This window comes from Python bivittatus, unplaced genomic scaffold (assembly GCF_059951505.1).
Source record: "Python bivittatus isolate LINGU-HERP-01145 unplaced genomic scaffold, Pbiv_v1 ctg000080_np1212, whole genome shotgun sequence".
Lineage (NCBI taxonomy): Eukaryota > Metazoa > Chordata > Lepidosauria > Squamata > Pythonidae > Python > Python bivittatus.
This window is the reverse complement of record NW_028277035.1, coordinates 88,383,000-88,407,683: the sequence shown is the minus strand read 5'-3', so window position 1 is coordinate 88,407,683 and position 24,684 is coordinate 88,383,000. Positions and strand designations below refer to the sequence as shown.

Genomic DNA, 24,684 nt, shown 5'->3' with positions numbered 1-24,684 from the left:
ACCTTGAAGTTCTGGTCTCCATGCTTTACCTTTTAGCATCTCCTGCATGAATCATCCCCTTCACTCTGTCTAAACTTTTGCTGAATACAGACAGAGAATCCAGTAATAGACATCCTTCTTCTCCCCACTTTATTGTATTATGTCATTCCAAATTCCCGCTGAGTGCTACTTCCCCATCCACCCATGTTATCGAAGCTTAATCTAAAATGTTCCTTGTGTGAGTTAGTACGTGCTCTTTTCCTTCTTATCTTATTGTTCTGTTTGAAATAGTCAAGGTACATGGTATAAATGTGCAACCTCAGCATAAAGTCATACCCTCAGGTTAATTTGGGCTAAGTTTAAGTCTGTGGCTCACTGCCTATAGCTTAGTCAACCTTTGGTAACAAACTTGGATATTCATACTTCAAGATTTCTTCCTCAGTAGGAACAATTCCCGCCAGGAAGCAGGAGAACCAAACCTGGTCATGATCTGATCCAATTTAGGGCTGCCTCAGGTATCTGTTATTTGCTTTCCTGTTCTTTAATTGCTTTGAAATCTAGGCAGCTGTTGCAATAGCTCTTTTCAAGGCTGTAGGTTGGCATACCAGAGATAGTGGCTGCCCTCTGCTCTGGAGTTCCCTGCACCCCATTTCAAGGAAGGCCTTTGCTTTTCCACCTCTTTAACCTTGGAGTCAACTTTGCCAATACCTGCCGCTTCCTCCCCCTACAGGGGCAGGAATCCAGATGGTAAGTGCACCTTCCTGTAGTATATAATGTTGCTCTTTTCATGATAGTTATTTGTGAGATAGCAGGTCATCCCTGAAACTGTTTCCCTCTTTGGAATGAGCTGAAGGCGATATTTACAAGTAGTCCTGTTAAATCTGACAAGCGGGTAAGTCTGCAGAATTTTAAAAAATCCTTTTTTCAGAGAAGTGGAAGATGGTTTTTAGGAAAGGGACAGGGATTCCTTGTTTTTCTGGCCAGTTAGTCCTCTTCCGGGCTTAACACTTATAAAGAAGCAACAATCTCTTCAGCCATAATAGGAAAAGGGTTTGGGATGTCTGCTGGAGTTTGGGACGCAGAGAAAGAGAGTGGAAAAGAAAAGAAGACGCGAACAAACATCTCCAGCTGGGATCCCATTTCTTCTAGGTTCAGACATGTGCTGACAAATTTCTACCATCCTTATCTAGCAATAAGACCCATTCAAATCAGTGAGAGATTCTTCTAGGTAGAGGCAGGTAGAATTGCAGTGTTTGGCTGCCTTCCTAAAACACTTACTAGGGAGTAAATCGTATTGAATGTAGAGAATACATTATGCAAGATAATATTTCTACGTTCTTTGTTTGCTTTGCTCTAATACGGCAGGCTGAATGACTGACACTTTGGTCCAGTTTTGGAAGCAGAGCATCTTGCTCCTTAAGGACAAAGAATAGGTTAGACCTTTTTCAGAGAGGTCCTCAGAGATTCTTGTGCTAGGCAGCCAAGAGCTTCCTGAGGAGGAAAGCACATCTGGATGGGAAAACATTAATGCTAGAGGCATGTAACTGCTCTCAAAAGTATTCCTGAAGCTGTGTGAAGGAAAATAAAGATCAGCTTTATTTAGGAAGTCCTGTGGTGATCAGAAAGCCTGAGTTACTTAACTCAGAGGCAAAGCAGGGGTTCAAAGTGTGCTCTTCATGTCTTTCTCTTGATCTCTTCAGTTGTACCTGATTTTGGAGACTTTACAGATTAGCACTTTCCATTTTTTATGAAGGTTTACAACTTCGTTTCCCGTTTCTAGGTTTAAAACAGAATCTTGCCTGAAGGTATTCTTTGCCAGTCTCTTTTCTAGTACCTCCAACCATTCTTGGCATAATTTATTTTTCTAAGGAATGTTATTGCACAACATAACCAAAGGAAAACAGCGTTAGCTTGGTAATTCTAGCTTCCAGTGATATTTCTGGCTTGATGTGGTCTAAAATCTCCTTGTTGTTATTTTTGCCCTCCAAGGTATAAGCAGGAGCTGTCTCCAGTCCCATAATTGGAAGGAGTCTAGTTCTCTGCTGACTGCTTTTTTTAATTGTCCAACTTTCACAACTATATGTAGTTATAGGAAAGACTTTTTCCTATATTTATTCCTTTTTCGGCGGGAAGTGGGGTTAGCTCTCACACTGGATTTTGTGTGTGTGTGTGTGTGTGCGCGCCTTTGAGTCATTGTTGATTCCTGGCAACTGCCTGGACTAGGCCCTGCAGTTTTCTTGGCAAGATTTTCAGAAGTGGTTTGCCCTTGCCTCCTTCTTCTTCTTCTTCCTAGGACGGGGAGGGAGGGGCTGGCCCAAGTCCCCCCACTGGCTTCGGGCCTCAGGAGGGACTAGAACTCCCGGTCTCCCAGTTTCTAGCCTGGTGCCTTCACCACTACACCAAAATGGCTCTCTCACATTGGCTAGCAGCATTTTATTGCTACCACAGGGAAGAGCCTTAAGACAAGGAAAGGAGAGATAAATGTAGGGTCTGTGAAGTATCTCCACATCTATAGCCAGTCTATAGGTGCAAAAAACGTGTTCATGCATACCTGAATTCCAACAGCTTGCATAAGATTCAAGCCAAGAGTCTTTTTTGGCTGTAGAGGGATAGAATTACCTTTAAATAAACAGAGAAATAGACAGATAAGATCCAGAGGTGTGAAACTCTTATAAATCCATTTGCTGATTGGCAACTGTAATGAAGGGACTCTTCCCGCAGCTGAATAGGGGTTATCCACTTGTCTATGAGTTAATAGAAAACAATATCAGCACACAGGGCAGGTTTAAAGAATTTGGGGGCCTAATGCCATGCCACCTTTGGAGGTCGCCCCTTCCCTATACAGCCCTAGATTAACATTGCAGATGGATTCCTGCAAAATGAAAGGTTAAAGCTAAGGATTTGAAATAGAATAGCCATAGAACTAAAAATGAAAAAAGGATCTGGAAGAGACATATTAGATAGAAAAATCACCAATCAATGAAATGCTGCTTAGCAAAATGGACCTCTTGGTCCAGTCCATCTGTTGGCTGACAGAATGCCATGAACCTGCCCCCACAAAATTTTTTCAGCTGGATCTACCTTTAATCTGAAATCCATTCATCTTGAAGGAGGCAGGCTGCTGTTCACAACCTTGCTCACCTATGGATGGCCCATCTACTTAGGGGTCTTCCAGTTTTATGGGTCTCAAAGCTGCTGCCTATGCTGCAACCCTCTGAAACTAGCCCTTCCAACATAAAATATGCTGCCCTATTGCTAGTCCAACTAACCCTGTTCTGGCTTGCCATCAGATGGGGGTGTCCTGATTTATCATCTGCAGGGCAGGTTAAATGAAGCTGTTGGTGGATTCCTCTACCTTTGTTTCCTTCTCTCTGAAAGCAGAACAGCCTATGTAGGTCGTTTGCAAGTATTTAAAAAAGATATGTGAATAGCTTATTGAAAAGGAGAAAGATAGATTATGTAAATGGATTAGGTTTTTCATTTCTGATTTCTGTGTCCTTGATTTCTTTAAATTTCTACCACCCTTTTGCTTTTCCTTCCCATCAAAAGAGCTTGGCATATCTGTGGGGCCATGGCCGTATTCAGTGGACTTCTGGAGGGTTGAGGAAGGCCACCAGACCCGTATTATTGCATTCTGAGATGCAGATCTAATGGTATCCACCTCCTTTAATGACTCCAGCTCCTCCAGTGAGTGCAGCAGTGGCCCCACAACTGTGCCTAGCTTTTTTGGTGGGGAGGGAAAACAGAATGGTGATGGAAGAAAGTGTCTGAAGACCTGGGGGAGGGGGGCATGCCAACGTGAAATGCTGGGTTGATCCCCCTGTTTAGAAGTCACCATAAAGCATGGGCAATGAAATGTCTTAAATTTTACACACCTCGAAGCTGCTACTGTTGTTATTGATTTGTGGTAAAACCATGAGTGAAACATTGGTAGAGCTGAGGATGGTTGAAGGCAGTGTAATGCAAGGGCTGAGGATGAAATGAAGGCAACCTCACGGGACCCAGCAGAATCTAAATATTACCAGTCAATGTTTGTCTGTGGGCAATTTCAAGAGGGGAAAGGCCCAAAGCTGATTAACTTTTCAGTGGTTGAGCCACTCTGGCATGGAAAGGGAATTTCAGACAAATCAAGGTTAGCATTCATTTATGAGAGGACTACAGTGGTAGAAAGCTTGGTTTCTCTATCACTTTCTCCACTGTGGAAACTATTTATTTATTTACTTAACAGATTTATATGGCCACCCATCTCACTGAATGTAACGCATATAACCAACCATTAAAACAATGTCACAGGTATTAAAAACTTAAACAATAAATAAAAGCAAGCTTGTGGGAGAAAAACATCCATCTAAACACAGTATAACCATTGTGCAGGTTCCCCATGGAATCCCCAAGGTTGCTGGGAAAACCATGTTTTCAGGGTCTTCCAAAAGGTTCACAGGGATGGGTTTTGGAATGTTTACAACAACTGAACAATTTCAGTGTTATGGCTCAATAAAAAGAAGAAGAAAACTGGAAATTTGTTCAGATGTTGAAAACTAAAAAGCACTGCCCAGAGATTCAGCTGTATATTTGGATGATTTAAAACAGGATTGGAGCAGTAAAAATGTTCGTTTAGGGTCATTTTACATTTTTATTTATTACAGTTCTATCTTAACCATAATTTAGAAGATAGGAATTGATACACCCAGTTCCAGAATGGGATTTTGGAATAGGTTAGAAAGATATAATGCATGTAACACAAACAATGTATAATAACACTGTATTGGGAACCTTGGAGAAGATCTACTAGCAGTTCTGTGTGAAAAGTGTCATTCCCTGAGCAATGGGATTCATAAGCCAGGAGTTCTAAGCTGTTCTTCTGGAACCTTGGAGATATATCATGGAGAAGGGCAAAGGTGACTGCTATTACCTGACCACAACTGGTGTCCTCAGCAAAAATCCCACCGTCACAATAAATTAATGATGAATTGGCATAAGATAAGCTTATAAATGGCATAATCTCATATTGGTTGTAACTTTTTCTAGGACTTCCTGCTTGTCCTACTGTTGCAATGCCTGGTCTCCTGCTCCCTTCTCTCTTGTGCGGCCTCCTCCTCCTCCTTCCACTAGCTTCCAGTTCTGCTTCTAATGGTGACACAGTGGTCATAACTAGCAGTGGCCCTGTTATGGGCAAGCAACTCTTTGCTGGCCTTGGATCTGTGACAGCCTATCTAGGTATTCCTTATGCTGCGCCTCCTCTGGGGGAGTTGCGCCTCCAGAAACCTCTTCCACATCAGCCATGGACTCAAATATTAGAGGCCACCAGCTTTGGCAATTCCTGTCCTCAATTTGTTTTTCGGGATGTCCCTGAAGCAGAGCTATGGGTTCCTAAAACACCACAGTCAGAAGATTGCCTTTCCCTCAACATCTGGGTGCCCTACCCACAACTTTCTTCACCAATGCCTGTTCTGGTCTGGATACATGGAGGAGGATTTTTCATTGGCACATCTGCTCTGCCCTTGTACAATGGGGCATCCTTAGCTGCTACTGAGAAAGTCATTGTGGTCTCTATCAATTATCGCCTGGGGGCCCTAGGCTTTCTTTACTTACCACCAGCTGCTCCAGGGAACATGGGCTTATGGGACCAACAGCTGGCCCTGAAGTGGATAAAAGAGAATGCAGCTGCTTTTGGGGGAGATCCTTCTCGGGTGACCATTTTTGGCCAGAGTGCTGGAGGATCTTCTGTGAATTACCATCTTCTCTCACAAAAGAGCCAGGACCTTTTTGCCCAGGCAGTGATTCAGAGTGGAACAGCCAATGCTTTCTGGTCTTGGAGGAGTCCTGAGAAAGCCAGGGAGCTATCACTTACATTTGGTCATCTGCTAGGTTGTTCTGAGGACAATAATACCAGCGTGGTGAGTTGCCTGCAAACAAAAAATGCTTCTGAATTTACTCACCATGAAATATCTATGTTCTACAAAGGCGGCTTCTTTCTGAATTTTCCCTTCACCCCAACCACCGATGGCGATTTTTTGCTTGGTGATCCACAAAATCTCATGGAGGAGGGGCAAATTCAGGTCAAACCAATCCTCATAGGTAGGACCCCTGATGAAGCAGCTACATTTGTCCCTTATATATTCCCTGATACCAACCACAGTCTAATCAATCAGGAGCAGCTTCTGAAAGGGATAAGACTGTTGGTGCAAAATGCAACTGAAGATCTTGTTCAGGCTATTGCGCTGAGGTACAGTGAAGGAAACCATGGTCCAGCACAATACCGCTCAGCTCTGTCACAGTTCTATACAGATCATGTAATTGCATGCCCGTTGATTGAATCTGCAAGAAATATCAGAAAAACTGGGAGTCCTGTATACGCTTATTTATTCACACATCGCACTTCAGGATCAGTTTGGCCTGAATGGATTGGGGCAACCCATGCTGCTGAGATTGCCTACATCTTTGGAACCCTTGAGTCAGTGCTGGCTGTCAATCACACAGAGGCTGAATCTAGGCTGAGCCGTCAGCTGATGCATTACTGGGCACAGTTTGCCAGAACTGGGTAAGCGGTTCACTTTGTTTCTTTCAACTTGTATAGGTAGCCCTCGCTTAACGATCACAATTGGGACTAGAAATTAGACCACTAAGTGATCTGGTCTTTAAGTGGATCATCACGGGACTGGACCCAATTTTATGACCTTTCTTCTGGTGGTGGTTAAGCGAATCACCATGGTTGTTAAATGAATCATGTGGTAATAAAGCGAATGACATGGTCGTTAAGTGAATCACATGGTTCCCCATTGATTTTGCTTGCTGGAAGCTGGCTGGGAAGGTTGCAGTTGGTGAACAGAGGACCCCAGCATACTGCAACTGTGATAAGTGCGAGCTGGTTGCTAATTGCCTGGATCGCAATCATGTGACCATGGGGGTGCTGTGATGGTTGTACCTTTGGACACCAGCCATAAGTCACTTTTTAGCGCTGTCGTAACTTTGAATGGTTGTTAAGAGAGGGCTACCTGTATTTCAAATCCAAAGAAAGTCCCGTTAAATCCCGTTCAATAGATGGGCTTTCTTTAGATTTAAATAAAGGAATGCATGCTATTCCTTTGCCTACATTTGTAGGTTCTGTTAATACTGGAAAGAAGTCCAGTTGCCATGACTCAACCTCCAGACAATTCCACCTGGATGGCTGAGAATCTTCATAAACCCTGGAAAAAACCCTGACATTTTCAGGACTGTGAATTATGTTACTTTATAGGCAACCGTTTCTTGAGCAGTTCAGGGGTATCACACATATTCCAGAGTATGTTATTTCTGTAAGTAGAATAAAGAAGACAAAAGGGGGTAAGAGACAAAGCATTAGTGTACAGTTAGGAGAATGAGTGAAGGACTGCACAGGAGTACGTGATAAAGGGAGAACTCACAAGATGCAGGGTGTGAGGAATGGGGGAGTGGATTGGGACTGGCAGATTTCAAGAGTCTACAAGGAGCTTGCCCGGGTTTGGATCGGCAAGGAGGAGACACAAGAGATTTCAACTAGCCAGACCTTTTTGCAAGGCTGCTGTGGTTGAGCATCCGTATCAAGAGCGAGAGTTTGAACTGTGTTTTGAACGTACTACGTGTTCGTAAATGTAATGCATTGTCCCTTTAGGCCAGTGTTGAATTCTGGGAGTTGAAGTCCACTCATCTTAAAGTGGCCAAGTTTGGACAACACTGCTTTAGGCAAACTGTTGGGATAGGTGGGGGAGACCATGAACAAGCTTCCAGACACTGTTATTCCAGCCCATGGGGTTTCAGTTGTTATTGGAGCTATATTACCATATGCCACCTACCAGTTGTAGATCTGTATGGCAATTGGTTTGATGTAAGAAGCAAAGTAGAGTTTTTCTTTAACTTTGGTTCTGTGTGCAAGTAGCAGAGAAAAACTGTGTGTCTGGTCATAACTAGAAGGTGATCATGGATGGTATTGGATCGAGGGAGGGATGGGGAAGTTCCTCAGAGGCCTCTGCTGGTTGGAGAGTTGGCAGCAGGGTTCATTAAGCCTTTCAAATAGAATTAGAAAGGGTCCTTTGCTAACGACCTATGTCTGGGAGTTTCCCTTGGGTGTCGTTTCTCATGTCAGCCTCTTTGGAAAAGGACAACATCAATACAGTACGCTTTTCTTCCTCCACAGGAATCCCACTGGCTCAGTGGCCACCGAGGTTGAGTGGTCACTCTATAATGCCACTGAGCAGAACTTCTTCCTCCTCAATATTGAGCCATTCCAGAATATGGATAAAGAGCCTGACAAGCACTGTGGTTTTTTGAAGAAGCAGTTTTCAGAGGCTGCGCAGCCACGTAAGTTCAGTTATTGGTCACGCTTTTCTCTTTTTTATTTTTCAGTGGTTTTTAACTTTGTAAAAAAAATTCTTCAATAAAAATTATATTAAAAAAAAAGAGAGAATGAACCACATACTAATTTGATTTTGTAATGCTGGCGATAAATTTTGTAGGGAAAGAATCTTTCATGACATCCCAAGATTTCTTTCTCTAGTTATGTCTTAGGAGGTCTCTATGTATGCCTTTGTTGCTCACATAAAAGATAACAACAGTAACAACAGTTTTTGATATATATTTTAAGAAATATATGCTATGCCACAGAATCTGTGGAATCCTCAGGATCCATCTTTTAGTTTCAGATTTTTTTGTTATAATCAAGATGTCCACCTTACCTTGATATTTCATTTTTCTTTGTTCTGCAGACAAACCTGAAGGTGATTCTGTTTCACCAGACTAGAAGGAAGACAGGAGGTAGGACTCTAACACTTGGTTGTAGTAATGGCCATCAATCAACATCCAGCTGGATGATTTGAAAAGGGGGGTAGACTTCTTTCTGAACAGTATTTTCCACTGGGATTCCAAACAATTTTTAAGTAACACTTTTGTGGTTCAGCCTCACTGTGTGGAATGGAAACTCTCCAAGCTGATGCCAATGGCCTTTTTGGAAGAGCAACCTGGAGGATCTCTAGGATCTTAGGATAAACAAACATAGACCTTGGACATAGGGAATGAATGAATGAGCCATTAAGAGTGACTTGTAGAAAATATTGCATGGTGCTGAGAAAGAGGGCAGCGTGGAGATGAAACTCAGCCCCACCTTATTTAGTATGAGGTAGAACAGAGGATGGTTTTTAAGATTCTACCTTCCTGCAAAGAAGAGCATCCTGGGATCTCTGCCATGCCTGTTTCTTGAACTGGCCTACCATGAAGGCCTGCCAGTTAGGTTGAACCCCTTTGAAAATGGCTTCCAATTTTATAGGCATCATTTGAAAGACCTGCTTTAGCTACAATTTTGTTGGCACACAGAATAGCATTTATCTGTTTGTTTGTTTATTTCTCTCAGGAACCAATCAAGACATCTCTTAAAAGCCTGGGGAAATGATGACAAGCTAGGCCAGAGAACCTTCTAGAAGGATCCGCTGTCCTTTCAGGGACTGGCTGGTGGGAATTTGGAAGATGGATAAGGAGCCAGCTAAAACCCACATAATCTTTGCTGTTAGGAGCAATCTGTTATGTGTTGATTTGAAACAGGTTTTTAATTTACTAAAAAAAAAATCTCCAAAACTTCTTAATAAATATTGTCTGAATTCTTTGGGTAAAAATCCTACTATTCTAGCAACAATGTAAGAACCTGACACAATATGGAAAAGCAAAACAAAACAGGAATTCTGACTGCCAAACTTTGCTATAACCTAATGAGTGTCGTGTCTTTTTTTTCCCCATAGGACTGAGCCTCCTTAAATCTAATAAATGGGCAGATTTGGTGCTCTGGGTATTGCAATCCAATTTATTCTAATAAGTCCTGATATGGAGAAGCCAGTTTAGATAGTATGCCTAAATTAGCATTTGATCCATTCAGTTAGTGTTTGAAGTTTTCTCATGTGCCCTAAAAAGAGCCTCAATTTCAGATTCTAGAAGTTGCTGGAATCCACGTTTCCTAGTTTGGGAACGTAGCCCAGCCACCTGTAGCCCAGCCAGCGGAAATTCATAGCATTAAGAGTTGGGCTTTTCAAAGCTTTCCCCATAGCAACAACCTCCTGAAACCACCTCCATCATGTCCCCCCCAAACTCCCAATATTTCTCTTGGAAGTTCTTTGGGAAAGACCCATCTCCACTCTTTGCATTTTCAGTCTGGATTCTGGTGATAATACTCTCAAATATAATAAAAGACACACTTGTCAGTATGGCCCGTGGAGCGGTCTGAACATACTGCTAGAAGAGGACAGAAAAGTCACACCTAGCAATGTTTGAAAAGATAGAAATGACTATGTGAATGATTTGCAGGAGGAATGGATGGACAGGATAGGTCTACAACTGAAAAACTGCCTAACGAAATGAAAGAATGGCATACAAAGTTAAGGAAGAGAATAGAACATTAGATAAACTAACTTCCAGAGGAAGAAACATCAACTGAGTGAGAGTATGAATGAATGGATGAGGAAGTAATAAATCAAGTTGTCACAATTCACTCACAAGTGAAGGTGCCATCCCCCTTCAGGACCAGAGTCTGACCAGAATATCAATTAGTGGTTGATGTATCGTCCTATCTTTTTACATAGTGGCAGAAGACTTTACTCTCTGCATAGGGAAACTCCTAAACTAAATTGCATGTGACTTTTTTTTTTTAAAACTACACATCTCGCAATAAAAACTTTCTTATGAAGAAGAGTTACATTGCTTAGATTGTACGTTCACGAAGTTTACAGGTAGTCCCCAGGTGAAGAACACCCTGTTTATGGACAACCCATAGTTAAGAATGGAGCCTATTATAGCAAAATTCAGGTTAAATACACAATGATTTGAGTTAAATGCACAATGGTTTGAGTTCATTACACAATACTATTTATATAGTATTATACAATAATACTATTCCAGCTTATATACAAATTCGATTTAAGGACAGACCTTGGGAACGGAACTCGTTCTTAAACTTGGGACTACCTGTCCTAAAGTTTGTTAACCTGGAACAGTGCTACCATGCTTCTTCTGATTTTTGGCTACCGTACATTAGCACGGCTCTCTTCCTACAATTGATCATCTAACCTAGAAAAAGAAAACGAGGCAAATAAGGATCAGGTAGATAATTGTAAAGCACACAGAGGTATCCACAGAGTATGGTAAAAAAAATCAAGAGGGTGGTCGTGATGGTGTAACACTCATAAAAAACAGGCAGATTTTTGATCCTACTTATGTGGCTATCATCTTGACTTTTTAAAAAACATTCCTCGCAGACAACCTTGTTTAAAATTCAGAAACACAAAGTGTGCACACTGGGAGATGTAAGGGTTGAATGGAGCATGTGTACCTTTCGGAGGGTGAGGGAAGAGACAGGGTGAGGAAGGTCCATTGACTTAGCCATCGTTGTTGTATCAACTGCAAAATAAGAACAAAATGGCAGCTATGACCAGCTGAGAACACCACAGCCCAGAAGCCCAGGACGAAATGGTGGCACAGGGCAGCAATCAGCCACTGGATGGAAGGAGGCGTGCCAAGAATTGTAACCAGTCTGAACTGGGGTTGTCACTAGATTGGAAGGAAGCACTGCAGTCCATCTATTCTGAGGGGCTTAAAGGAGCCCTGGTTGGAAAACTGCATTTTTGCAGAAAATATGGCGGTGGGGTACATTTGTGGTAGCCTGAGCATAGGTGAAGGATGATATCATCTGTTCCTGCACTCAAGAAGCACTTTCTGCTCTCCCCGTTATACTAGTTAGCGGGCATATACATTTAATAAATAAATAAATAAATAATAAAATGCACATCTGCCCTATGCTGCTTCATTCCTTTCTATCCTTGCAAACCATTCTTGCTTCCACCATATAGATCTACTTCTTCAACCATTGCTTTTTGCCCCTCTCTTTTTCAGAATATCATCAATTCTATTCAACCAAGACTTCCTTGGTCTTCCTCTCAAAACATCCACTCTTCTTTTATATATTTGTTTTGCAGTTTGATCCTTGTTCATATGACCAAGTTTCAAATTATAAAACATTGCTTGGAGATACAAGAATAAACCCTGCTGTACCATTCACATTTCTAATTTATTTTTTATGTAACGAAAAGGGTTTTTAATATAATTAAACACACCATGGGATTCCATAGAAGCCAAAATCCACATTGTTGAATGATCAGAGAATGTTTACTGAAGGAATCCAAGGTTAGTAAATAGACACTTCATCTCTGAACTGTTGGTCAGAGCAGAATCTGATTTTGGCAGGTTGATTGTGAAGGTGGGAAAGGGTTCCATTTTTCATAGAAAAAAATAAGGAGAATGTGCAGAATGACAGCTATGTGGTAAGAGAATCAGAATCAGGTTTTTGAGTTTGCTGGTAGATGGAACTCTCAGACATCTTACAGTGACCTCCAGGGTGATTATAATGTACTCTATTGGGACCGTCTTTTGAAGATGAGGTGGAACACATCCACTTCTATATTCATGGAGATGGGGTGTTGTGGTCCCTTTGTCCTGGGCTGTCTTTCACTGAAGCCTGGCCTTGATGATTCAGTAGTTCTGGAAATCAGTGGCTTGGCTTGTTAGGCGAGATTTTTCTTTGCAGATGCACACACATGAGTGAAGCTTGAATGGGAGGAGAGCAAACAGAAGATAAAGAGAAGAGCAAACAAGGAAGAACAGGTTCCTTCCCTGACACACACTCTGGTAGGGCAGCACAGAGGAGCAAGCTGAAGAACGCTCTTACTTTCCCGGGGACACAGAACCTCAGCTAATATCCAGTCCCAGCTAGTGCCAGTGAGAAAGCAGGTATGATATGACAAAAATGAGTATGTTCTAATTATTTACAGGTTGGAGTTCAGGATAGGAATGCAGTTGATAAACAAAGGCACAGAAAGAAAAGGGGTGTTATTCTTCTAGGTTTGTGTTTGGACAAGCTAGGATGAGGTTATCTCCTCAGACAGCAAGGATTTGGCCTGGCAAGGGGCAGCAATGACAGCCATCTGGCCATTTGTTCTGGGTGTACCACATCCCTAAACTGTTATGCTGCCTAACAAATCATGCTACCTCAGGTAGAGGACACCATCTTCTCAATACTAGAGTTTCTCTAGCACTGAAGAGTGGTGGCAGAGAAAAAGAGAGCAGAAGTGCTTAAAATTCTAGCACTTGTTTTGTTACCCCGTCTTCTGAAAAATTTGTTCCACCTAATAAAAAATGGGCGGTGAAGAACTGAAAGGTTGCCTTTCATAATTGTTTGAGCTCATGGATGCAAATTAATGGGCAACATTCATGCATGAAGAGCCAGCAGACTATCTCAGTTACACACATTTTCTTTGGCATCATTGAAACATCTGGATATTCCAGAATGCTTGCATTACATTTGCACACCAGGGTGGATTAGGAGGGATAAGAAGAAGAGAAAGCAAACCTCTAGCAAGTTCTGTGAAAGAAATTTTCATCCAGTCCGGAACCTGCCCACGATCAGATACAGTGTGGAAGAGGCTTGCTTTGGGGAATCAAAAAGATAATAAGACACCAAGTGTTAGAAATGGTTTGAGGATCCTTAGATACAGATGGAATCTCCTTTTATTGAGACAGACATTTACATTTGACAGAAATAATGTATGGGTCTTAGAATGCTATGACAATAGGATAGATTTAGAAAAGGCAGAACTAGGAATTAGTAAAAGGGAGAACCTAGATCATTGAACAACCACACTTTTGTTTTAGATTTTTTATCCTGTCTTTATTATTTTTTATAAATAACTCAAGGTGGTGAACATACCTATTATTTCTTCCTCCTATTTTCTTGGGCTGAGAGAGGGACTGGCCCAAAGCCACGAAACCAGCTTTCATGCCAGAATTGTTTTGCCATTGAGGTTGAGTAACTTGATTGGATGTTGGCAGGTTGAAAATGTCAACTGGAAAGTTTACATTCATATGCCCCTGACAATATTTATCTTTACATTAATGTTGTCAAAGAACCTTTTATTTTCTTCTTTTCCCAACTCCCTAGTTCTTTAACTCTTCCTGATATTTGAATTTCTTGAACTTTGCATGATAGAGGCCACAGACCTCTCCCTCCCTCCCTTTCGCCCTTTGGTTGCAAGTTCAGGATATCTTGGAATTTTATTTTTATTTTTTTATTTAATTGCTTGATTTATCTAGCCACCCATCTCACTTCTATGTGACTCTAGGCGGCTTACAATAAAACAAATAAAAACACAAAAAATAAAAACACATAGCAGCTGGGTACGATCTATCCTATCATCCACACAACTAGCAGATGGGCTCTAATCCACATCCAGGGCCCCAGGCTCAAGCACAAAGCCAAGTTTCCAAGGCCTTACGAAAGGCCAACAGGGATGGGGCCAATCTAATCTCAGGAGGAATGATGTTCCAAAGCGCGGGTGCCATGGTAGACAAGGCTCTCCTAGGCCCCGCCAGCCAACACTCCCTAGCTGATGGAATCCGGAGCATGCTGTTCCTGCCAGATCAGATAGGATGGGTAGAAACAATTGGGGAGAGACCATCCTATAAGTAACCCTGTCCAAAGCCTTGAAGGGCTTTGAAGGTGACAACCAGCACCTTGAATTGTACCCGGAAGCACATCAGAAGCCAATGCAGCTCGCAGAGCAGTGGTGTGACATGTGCCGAATAACTGGCACTAGTCACTGCCTGCACTGCTGCATTTTGCACTACTTGAAGCTTCCAAATGCTCTTCAAGGGCAGCCCCAGGTAAAGTGCATTGCAGTAGTCCAATCCGGAAGTCAAAAGGGCATGAGTGACCATGAGTAGGGCCCTCCAGTCCAGGAATGGGCATAACTGACACACAGCCCTAAGCTGCGCAAAGGCCCTCGTAGCCAAGGCTACCACCTGCTCTTTGAGCAGGAGCTGTGAGTCCAGGACGAACCCCAGATTGTGCACCGGGTCCTTCTGGGGCAGTGCCACTCCATCCACAACCAAAGATGGATGGTCCCCAGAACCAGGAGGTCCAAAAACCCAGAGCCACTCAGTCTTGCTTGGGTTGGGCTGAATTGCATCAATACCAATTTAAGCTTTCCAAAATATATAATGAAATGAATTCATATATTCATATATTCAAACTTTGTTGTTGTTCAGTCGTTAAGTCGTGTCCGACTCTTCGTGACCCCATGAACCATATTGCGCCAGGCCTTCCTGTCCTTCACTGCCTCCCTGAGTTTGCTCAGTTTCATGCTCAATATTCAAACTAGGTTGCATTATATAGTAATTATATCCATTCAATTGTTTTGTGTCTCTGACTCTTTCAGCTATAGCTACTATGCTTCATTTCTCCTGTTCTTGTTTGGGCCTCTTCTTCTTCTTCTCACTGATTTGCAAATGTAGTTCTGAAAATGACACACCAGTAGTGACCAGCAGCGGCCCTATTAAAGGCAAAAAAGTCTTCACTGGATCTGGTCCTGTGACTGCCTATCTTGGCATCCCCTATGCGGAACCCCCAGTGAAGAAACTCCGTTTCCAAAAGCCTGTGCCACATCAGCCATGGAGTGAGGTATTGGAGACCACCAGCTTTCGCAATTCTTGTCCCCAAACCTACGTTTCTGGCCTTCCTGATAAAGACATATGGGTTGCCAATACACTTCTTTCAGAGGACTGTCTCTTTCTCAACATCTGGGTGCCCCACCCACAACCCACAACACCAGTGCCTGTCCTTGTATGGTTCCAAGGTATGGGCTTTATCACTGGCACAGCCTCACTAGATATCTACAACGGAGCAATCTTCTCTGCTACAGAGAATATCATAGTGGCTTCCATGAATTATCGCCTGGGGGCTCTAGGTTTTTTGTATTTGCCACCATATGCCCCAGGAAACATGGGCTTATGGGATCAACATTTGGCTCTGAAGTGGCTGAAGGAGAACATAGATGTCTTTGGTGGTGATCCAGCCCAGTTGACTCTTGTTGGGCAAAGTGCAGGAGCAGCCTTGGTGGGTTGCCATCTCCTTTCCCCTCTGAGCCAGCCCCTTTTTGCCCGTGCTGTGCTTCAGAGTGGCGTTCCCAATGCCATTTGGCCCTGGAAGAGCCCTCAAGAAGCCCGTGTAGATGCAATAATGGTCAGCAAGGAAGTGGGATGTGCTAAAGATAATCACAGTGAAGTGGTGAGCTGCCTAGAGAAGATAGACATTGGGCATGAGAACTTTCTTCCTCTGACCATGATCAACTCATTGACCACAGATGGTGATTTCCTCCCAGATGAACTCCCAAAGCTGCTGGAGACTGCAATTCTTCAGGGAAAACCAATTCTTACTGGTATCACAGATGATGAAGGGTCCAGTTTTACATTGCTTATGTATTCAAGTACAAAAACAAATGGTGGGATATTAACCTGGGAGCAGCTTCTCCAAGGTGTGATGGGAACTATGCAAAGAGGAACTAAAAAAGATGTTGCAGAGTCTGTTGCCCTGAAATTCAGTGAAGCTAGTCACGGGCCAGAGCGATACCGTTTGGCATTTTCTCAGTATTTTCGAGATTATTTCTTTGTGTGTCCCTTGGCTGAATTAGCTGCGAAGATCAGAAAAGCTGGGAAGCCTGTGTATGTTTACTCCTTCAGTCACCACTCCTCTGACTCTGTATGGCCTGAATGGGTAGGGACGCCTCATGGAGCAGAGATACCTTACGTGTTTGGAACCATGGCATCAGCTCTACAAACAAACCGATCCATCACAGAGGCTGAGGAAGCATTGAGCCGTCAGATGATGAGATTCTGGGCACAGTTTGCCAGAACTGGGTAAGGAATTGACCGTCCCATCCCATAAAACTCAGTCTTTGCTTGTCCATTTCATGAATGATACTCTTGATTTTGGACAGTCATGAATCTGATTAAACTTAATGGTACGGGGGTTCACCTCTCACTACTTTCTCATTTTCCAGATAGTATGAACTATACAATTGCATCAAATAATTGAAAGTCTGGGGCCAAGGGCCCCATTTAGTAGCATAGCCATCGATCTAAAGATAGTTTTACGGGGTCAGAGTTAGAGACAGTTTTCCTCAGCAGCTGTCTATTGCTGATATTTTCCATGGAGTGCCATTAGTATTTTTCCCACTGTAGCTTTCCAGGCAGCACCCAGCAGCTGAGTCTTGCAACTATTTATATTTCCCATAACTATTGTGTCAGTTGTATTGTGAAAAGTCAAAATGATAGCAACATGTTGCTGTGGTTCTGATAGCAGTGGTAGTCAGCCCTAAGAACATGGGAGTCTAGCAGTGGGAGACAATGCTCACCGATCGATCAGGAAATGCACTTGATGGTACTTTCTGGCCATCTCAGTTTGGAATTGTCCCCAAACCTTGGCAGGCTGGTTTCCTAATGTCCTGCGATGGGCAAAGCTAGCAATCCATTGTACTAATATTTGGAGGAATTATCAGGAAAAATGGGAGTAAAGGCCATGGTGAACAAGGCAACTATGAACTAGGGTGCTCATACCTGATGATTCTTAGCAATAAAAGTACCAACTCTGTGGACTCCATCTTGAGAGAGAGAGAGAGAGAGAGAGAAGAAAGAAAGAAAGAAAGAAAGAAAGAAAGAAAGAAAGAAAGAAAGAAAGAAAGAAAGAAAGAAAGAAAGACAGGCCCTTGAGATTTGAAAACAGTCGTGCCTGTAATTCTAACTATAAACAGGCAAGGGATTGTTTGTATAATTTCTTAATTGCTTTTTAGGAATCCAACGAGGTCGAACTCAGATGAGGTACAGTGGCCGGTGTATGATGCCATAGAGCAGAACTTCTTTCACATCAGCACAGGAGCACCCCAACTCAAACAACTATCCCCTACCCCACTCTGTGATTTCCTGGCTACGCTTCCTGTGAATGCCACACAGTCAAGTGAGTTGAGGTCTTTGGGGAAGAATAAGTAAATATATCCCACTCTGGCTGAGCTCAGCTCACTCTTCAACAGTAAAAGGGAGGTTGCCAGATTGCCTTCTCCCAGAAGGGTTTTGCAACTTTCCATCCTACCTACAGGCCAGATACTTCCTAGCAGTCTCCCCTCAAGTATTGTCCGGGACTCCAGGTTCAATCCTGCTTAGCTGATCAAGGTCAATTGCCCTTGGAGGGGGGTTGGGGTTGGGAAAGAGTGCAGGTAAATGATACAGGAAATGGAGACCTATAGCTCCTGGTGGTCTTATAGAGGTGCTAGAGCAGCGTGGCAATGAGGAGGAGCATCTTGTTTGTGAGGATACTGTAAGAAAAATGGCTAGCATAGTATAATACGTGCCAGAGAAATGTGTCTAGGAACCAGTGTGCTGTAGTGGATAAGTGTCAGACTGAGGCCAGGGAGACCATGTTCAAGTCCCACATGCTCATGGAGCTCTCAGTTCAACCTATTTCACAAGACTGTTGTTACGAGGATGAAATGAAGAAAGATGCTCTTCAGCTCCCAAAGGAGAAGTGGGATAGAAGTATAATCATTAGGAAGTAAAATAACAGTGTATCTTATTTTCTCTCTTCTGGCTTCATGTACATAGATGGCCACCAAATTTGGTACATGGATGGCCACCATGGATGGCCACCACAGATGGCCATCATGGATGGCCACCACAGATGGCCACGTTTAACTTCAACATGAGTGCTACCAAACAAAAGACATCATGGACACTTTTATTCGCTCTAATATCTCAGCAGTACATCCCAGTTTATTTAGTAATGTATCTCTGAGTTTACCTCTTCTGTAAATGCTACTTACTTTATCTATCTATATTAGCCCCCTTCCTTTTTTTTTTTTTTGCCCCATGTAAGAGACCAGAATACTTTTGCTATGAGACAAATAGCAACCGGGAGCTGCTGGCAATAATATAAAGGTTAACCAGTCCTGTTAGCAAGTTTCTATGGATGTATTTCAATAAAAACACAATTTGGTCAGTGAAGTAATCTAATCTGTTGTATGGAGTATTATTTCTGACTTTTTAAGTTAGTTTCTTTTACTTTTCCCTTGCTTTTTTCCATTGGCAGAGCAATCCCCAGAAAACATGGACTCATGAATTGGGAAGGGAAAGATGTAAAGACTCAAACCAGGAAGATGGAATATGGAATGTGAAATGTGAAAGAAAGAATACAAGTCGAATCAAGATATGAGCACTATTTAGTTGTTATATGGAAAAGGCTAAAATCCTATGAAGGATGTGGGGGTAATTGGCTGAGCTCTAGTTCAACAGGAACCCCTGAGCAAACCCAGTTTGCAGTGGTGGTATGTGCATGTAAGTCCCACTCCTAGCATCTCAGCACGTTAGCTCCACTTTTGACTGTGTGTCTTTAGTAGTATAGTCTGAAGGGGATAGACTAGGTGTATTTAGCTATGGATGCAACTACATTCATATAATTTTAGAGGAATAGTCACTGAACTTTGGGCATCTTAAAGAATAACTCATATATTCTTTCTTTATATGAAGGGAAATCTTAGTTTATCAAGCTTCCCATCTCCTGGAAGGAATCCTATGCTATATAAGTATACAGTCTCTTTAGAGTGAGTCCAATTAAAAATGGGAGGCAGTATGGGGAGTGTGAGTTTGTTTTTCACCAGCATCTATAAACGTGGCCAGTTTGTGCATTTGGGCCAGCTTCACATCTAAAACTCATGGAGATGAAAAACATAGTAGCTCTACAACTGTGGGCCACTGGTATGAATGCCATTGCACCCATGTTCTTCTAGAGCTCAGCTGGACAATCCCATTTCCTCCATCATCTCCGTTACATCTTCATGCTTTCCATATCTTCTTCTTCATCATCATCATCACCATTATCACTATCATCATTATCAGTAAGGCCACCAACAATAACATATTCACAGGTTCACATCAGAATTATTAATTGTGACCTTTTTTCAGTCATATTTGGTTTTTTCCTGTCTTGGAACAGATTTTCTTTTTAGCCTCTTTCCACAAATGATTTTTTTCAGTATCCTCATTAAATAAAGCACATACTAAAATTAAAATTAAATAAACTGCATATCAATATTTTGGGGGGAAATCTTTTAAAAACTATATAGAAATCAAAAGATTTATTAGTAACCTGAATTATAATATAATAATAACAAATATGCATTACTTTCCATACTATAATTTATCTCTCAATAGTTAATAGGGGCCCATTCCATTATCAATCTGGAAAGTTTTGCCTATTATCTCTTCATTAACTCTGCGATGTTTAAAAACTGTATTAACTACCACATCCTATCTATTCATATATCTTTGCAAAAAGCAACTTTGGCCAGATTCCTACTTTAAGTAAATTAAAGATCCTTGGTCATTTTATTGATGGAACATTTATTGGTAGTCAAATGTTTGCTTCATCTACTGTATACAATGAAACTCAAGTTAATTACGAGCTTTTCTCTCTGAAAGAATCTTAATTTGACTGACTTAAGACAAATTACTGGAAAATTTGAACTACAGTCTGCCATGACACACACAGGCATCAATAGACCACTTGGCACCCATCTAACTTTTCTACATTACCAAAAACTAATTTTAAGACTAAAAACCTGCCAAGTGAAGTGTCATCTCTGAACATCAATTTTATTTTTCAAGAAGAGATCCCAAAACAAATATAGTAAGTGATTGTAGCCCAAGATAATGTTTTGGAAGTACCCCAGAAAAGGAAGAAAATCCAAGATAAACAGGGAACTTCTGAATATACTGGTGCTTAGTGACTGGCCATGACTTCAACATTATTTTGTAAATGGGAAGCTGTTCCGCAAAACTGACATTAGGTAAGAGTAGCTATGATCTGCTTTCCAAAGTCCAAAGGTGTTCAACCAGGGTAGAAAAGATGGAAAGCCTTACTATTAGTCATTCATCTGAGCAAGGGAATATATTTATAACTGGATTATTTGTTATTTTAAATCAGGAATGTTGTTGCTAACATAGACCACGACCATTGGGAGGGTGAATTACACATAATGTACATGGTTAGATACATTTCAATGGATAAGCCAGTAATTCTTCTTTTAAGGGGGCAAAGGTAAATGCTATGTGTCAGGATTTTTTTTTAAATGGTTTGCTTGCTCTGTGTACAGATTTCAACTCATTCCTCTGCCCCTTGAGGCCTCCAAGTCAGCCCACAGCTTGGAGTTTCAAAATTCTCTTCGGTATTTGTAGAGGATAAAAGGGGAGGGAGTCATTTTGCTAAAAATGCTGGGGATCTCTCCACCATTATGCTTTTAAGACAGTATTTCTTTAAATATAGTTTTAGTTTTCCAGATTTTTATTCTGTGACTGTAATGCATTCTAAACCACCAGGAAAAACTCAGTTTTGAAAGGTGGCGTACAACTGGATGGATAGACAGATGAAAAATATCAAAATTGCATCCTAAACACAGGGCTGGAAAGATAGTAGCAACCATTTTCCCAAAGATTCTCTAGGGCAGTGTTTCTCAAACTTGGCCACTTGAAGATGTGTGGACTTCAACTCCCAGAATTCCCCAGCTAGCCCCATACATCTTCAAGTGGCCAAGGTTGAGAAACACTGCTCTAGGGCACGACCAGACTTGTCTAACACATTAAAAAGCAGCTGAAAGAAGAAAACAAATCAACAAATCTGCATGAAAGTTCTTATGAGAAATTTCAGCTCAGACTTGCTCACAGGCAAGAACGTACAACCAACTTCTAGTACTTCTATGAGTCCTATTATGTCTTCCTTCAGTCTTCTCTTCTGCAGGCTAGACATACCCAGTTTGTTTAGCCATCCATCATGTAGTAGCCCTCTTCTGAACTCTCTCTGCTTTGTAAATTTATCAAAGTCCTTTTTAGGTGGGACTGAGGTGGCAGAAGCAGACACAGTGTTCCAAATAGGGCCCAACCAAGGCTGAGCAGAACGGGACAATTACTTCTTGAGATCTGGACTTTATGCTGCTCTTAATATATTCCAGAATAGCATTTGCATCACTCTTTGTTCTCTTCCCCACCTACTCAGGAGAGCCACCACCTTGACCAGTGCCATTCGACCTTGAAAACTCTTCCTCCAGATTTCAGTTGAGTGGGCTAGTTTTGGTTACTCGGTAATGCAGAAAAGAGCCGTTCTAGACCCTTCTTCATCAGCAATTTCAAGTACCATTTTGACCTCTGAAAAAAATATCTCATGACCCAGGCTCAAAGGAATAAAGGATACATATCGATGATGTTCAAACAGATCATTGTTTATTCTCAGAAACTTAGCAAGGTGGGGCTGAACCCCAAACACAGCTGGACAGCCTTTTAGCACGCTTCCTCTCCTGCAAGTGGCTTAGTTTATGTCCTCAAGTCATCCTAAGTGATTTGAGCATACCACATGCTTATGGTTTTAATTCAACCATTTTTACCCGATTCATCAGCCAAAAAAGGTTCTCAGATCCGAAGGAAGACAATGCTTACTACATAAGAGACACAGCACAAAAAGAAAAGGAGAGTGGGAGGGAGGAGGGGATAAAACAGCAGGCATGGGTTCACAAACTCTTCTTATTCTCATGTTTCATTTTAAGATATGATCAGCCAATGTGGGATTGCAAAGCAAGCTTTCTGTTTCTGGCAGGTGACCATAAGGATGCTCCAAGGTCACTTGTGTGGCCTGGTAAAATTATCCAGTAAGATCATTCCAAACTTCAGAGATTTGGTTATGTCTTATTTCTGTAATATTGGTTCTGGACAGAATACTATAGCCAATGGCAGCCCCTGGATGTCTGAGCACTTGCCCAAAACTCACAAAGTGAGAAAAGGATCCATAGGCCCTTTAAATGGCTTTTCCTTTATGTTAGTGTTATCTCTGGGCAGATGATTTTGGAGGAATTCTTCCTACAAAATTAGGCACAGACCCTGAAGAATTCCACTTAGCTCCTCATGGTCAGGATCAGCTGCCCAGGAGGAGGAACCAAGAGCTACATCCCACCTCCAGGTTTTACTTGGTAAGCAGGTGGTCTGCTTGAAGGACACCTAGCCATATGCTCTGTGACACCTTAGAACAGTGTTGTCCAAACTTGGCCACTTTAAGATGAGTGGACTTCAACTCCCAGAATTCCCTAGCCAGCCATGCTGGCTGGGGAATTCTGGGAGTTGAAGTCCACTCATCTTAAAGTGGCCAAGTTTGGACAACACTGCCTTAGAAGCAGGTCAGCATGTGGAGAGTCCTTCACCTCACAACTGGCATTTGCCTTGGTAGGTCTTTGCTCAGTCTATACTAAACTAGATCACACTACAGTTGCACGTCTTCAAGTTGCTCTTGACTCCTGGCAACTACAAGGACTGGTCCATGCAGTTTCCTTGGCAAGTTTTTCAACAGTGGTTTGCCCTGGCCTCCTCCTTCCTGGGGATGAGAGAGGGTGACTGTCCCAGGGTCACCCACTTCCTGCCTAAGCAGGACTAGAATCCCCAGTCACCTGGCTTCTAGTCCAGTGCCTTTAACCCCTACACCAGGCTCTCTGTCTCATTCCAAACTGGCCAGCAATTTGGCTAATTTCCAGGTGGCTTGAATTTGAGATTCAGCCTGGGTCTGCTCCCACATCGAGCTCCCCATCTCCTCACTCCTGTCCCCCAACCCCTCCCTCCTGTTTCCCCACCCACTTACAAGTTCAGTGCTAACCGTGGGGTGTGGATGTTGTGGCAACAATGCCTTGAAAGCAAGGGGTGTGAAGGAAGGTCTATTGTCTCTACACCTTCCCCTTACAACACCAAGAGCAGCAATGCTATTGAGTGGCAATCCAGGACAGAATAAAAAGGAGAGAAGGAGGTCTCTCCATCCTCTCTGTTGCTTGGCACGAATCTTTGTAGCACACAAGCTTTTCCAAGGAATCAGGTTTAAAGATCGGTTGGTGGGAACATGATAGTCCTTTTGGTCTGCTTGAGATTAGGACAGGAGGGGATCTCCAGCCCTCCCCCCACACAGATTCCGATCTGAATATAAGAAGGATTTGAGGACATAATGAGCACCACTTATTTGAGCCCCCGGGGCTTCTATTTTTAGCCTAAAATAGAGTTATTGATCAAGATCTAGCCTAGCTAGGAGTGCCTAGCTATTAGAAATGTCTTTGGGTTATCGTAAAGCTGCATGGTCTTTCTGAGATTCTGAGGGACCAGGGAGAGGGGAAAACATTAATCTGAGCCCCCTCCCCCATCTCTTCCCATTTCATTTTCTGAAAGTGTAATTTTCCTCCATTTGTTCCCATTGAAATAAAATGAAATAAATAGGAATATCTGGAGAAACCCAAAACGTAACTCTTTGTTTCATCATTTAACAAATGTGTTGTATTGCCTTGAATGAAAATGCTTGATCCATGTCATCATTTCAAATATTGAATCATACTTTAGGGTCAGTTTCTGCCAAGATTTTTCTCTGTGGACCCTTTTACCACAAGCCCATTCAGGAGGCTTGAGACCTCACACAATTCATATGCAGGGCTGGAAAATAGTACCAACCATTTTCCTGAAGTTCCTCCCAGGCAGTGCTTCTCAACCTTGGCCACTTGAAGATGTGTGGACTTCAGCTCCCAGAATTCCCCAGCCAGCATGGCTAATCGATTAAAATGCATTTGAAAGAAGAAAAGAAATCAACAAATCTGTGAGAAAGTTCTTCTGAGGAATTTCAGCTCAGCCTTCTTGCTCACAGGCAAGAACTTACAGCCCTGGCCATTACCCTCATTCTTTTCTTCTCTCCCTCCTCTTGAGAGAAATCTGAACGAACTTGTGAGAGCTGAAAAGGGAAAAGAAGCCAGGTCTTCTCACGGTGGGAGGTTT

At 42.3% G+C, this 24,684-nt stretch overlaps 2 protein-coding genes across 2 annotated transcripts; both read left to right on the top strand.

Annotated features, from left to right (window-relative positions):
* The first annotated feature begins 755 nt into the window (after window positions 1-755).
* Window positions 756-9,693, top strand: LOC103053034 (cholinesterase-like). Its single transcript, XM_007443926.3, has 5 exons — window positions 756-871; window positions 5,008-6,520; window positions 8,132-8,295; window positions 8,700-8,748; window positions 9,341-9,693. Exons 2-4 carry the CDS (start codon window positions 5,034-5,036, stop codon window positions 8,732-8,734), a joined length of 1,686 nt encoding a protein of 561 aa, XP_007443988.1. The 5' UTR covers window positions 756-871; window positions 5,008-5,033; the 3' UTR covers window positions 8,735-8,748; window positions 9,341-9,693.
* Window positions 9,694-12,624: 2,931 nt separating this feature from the next.
* LOC103053272 (cholinesterase-like) lies at window positions 12,625-19,477 on the top strand. The gene is made up of 4 exons (XM_007443927.3): window positions 12,625-12,756; window positions 15,240-16,716; window positions 17,649-17,812; window positions 18,938-19,477. Exons 2-4 carry the CDS (start codon window positions 15,251-15,253, stop codon window positions 18,964-18,966), a joined length of 1,659 nt encoding a protein of 552 aa, XP_007443989.1. The 5' UTR covers window positions 12,625-12,756; window positions 15,240-15,250; the 3' UTR covers window positions 18,967-19,477.
* The last annotated feature ends 5,207 nt before the right edge of the window (window positions 19,478-24,684 follow it).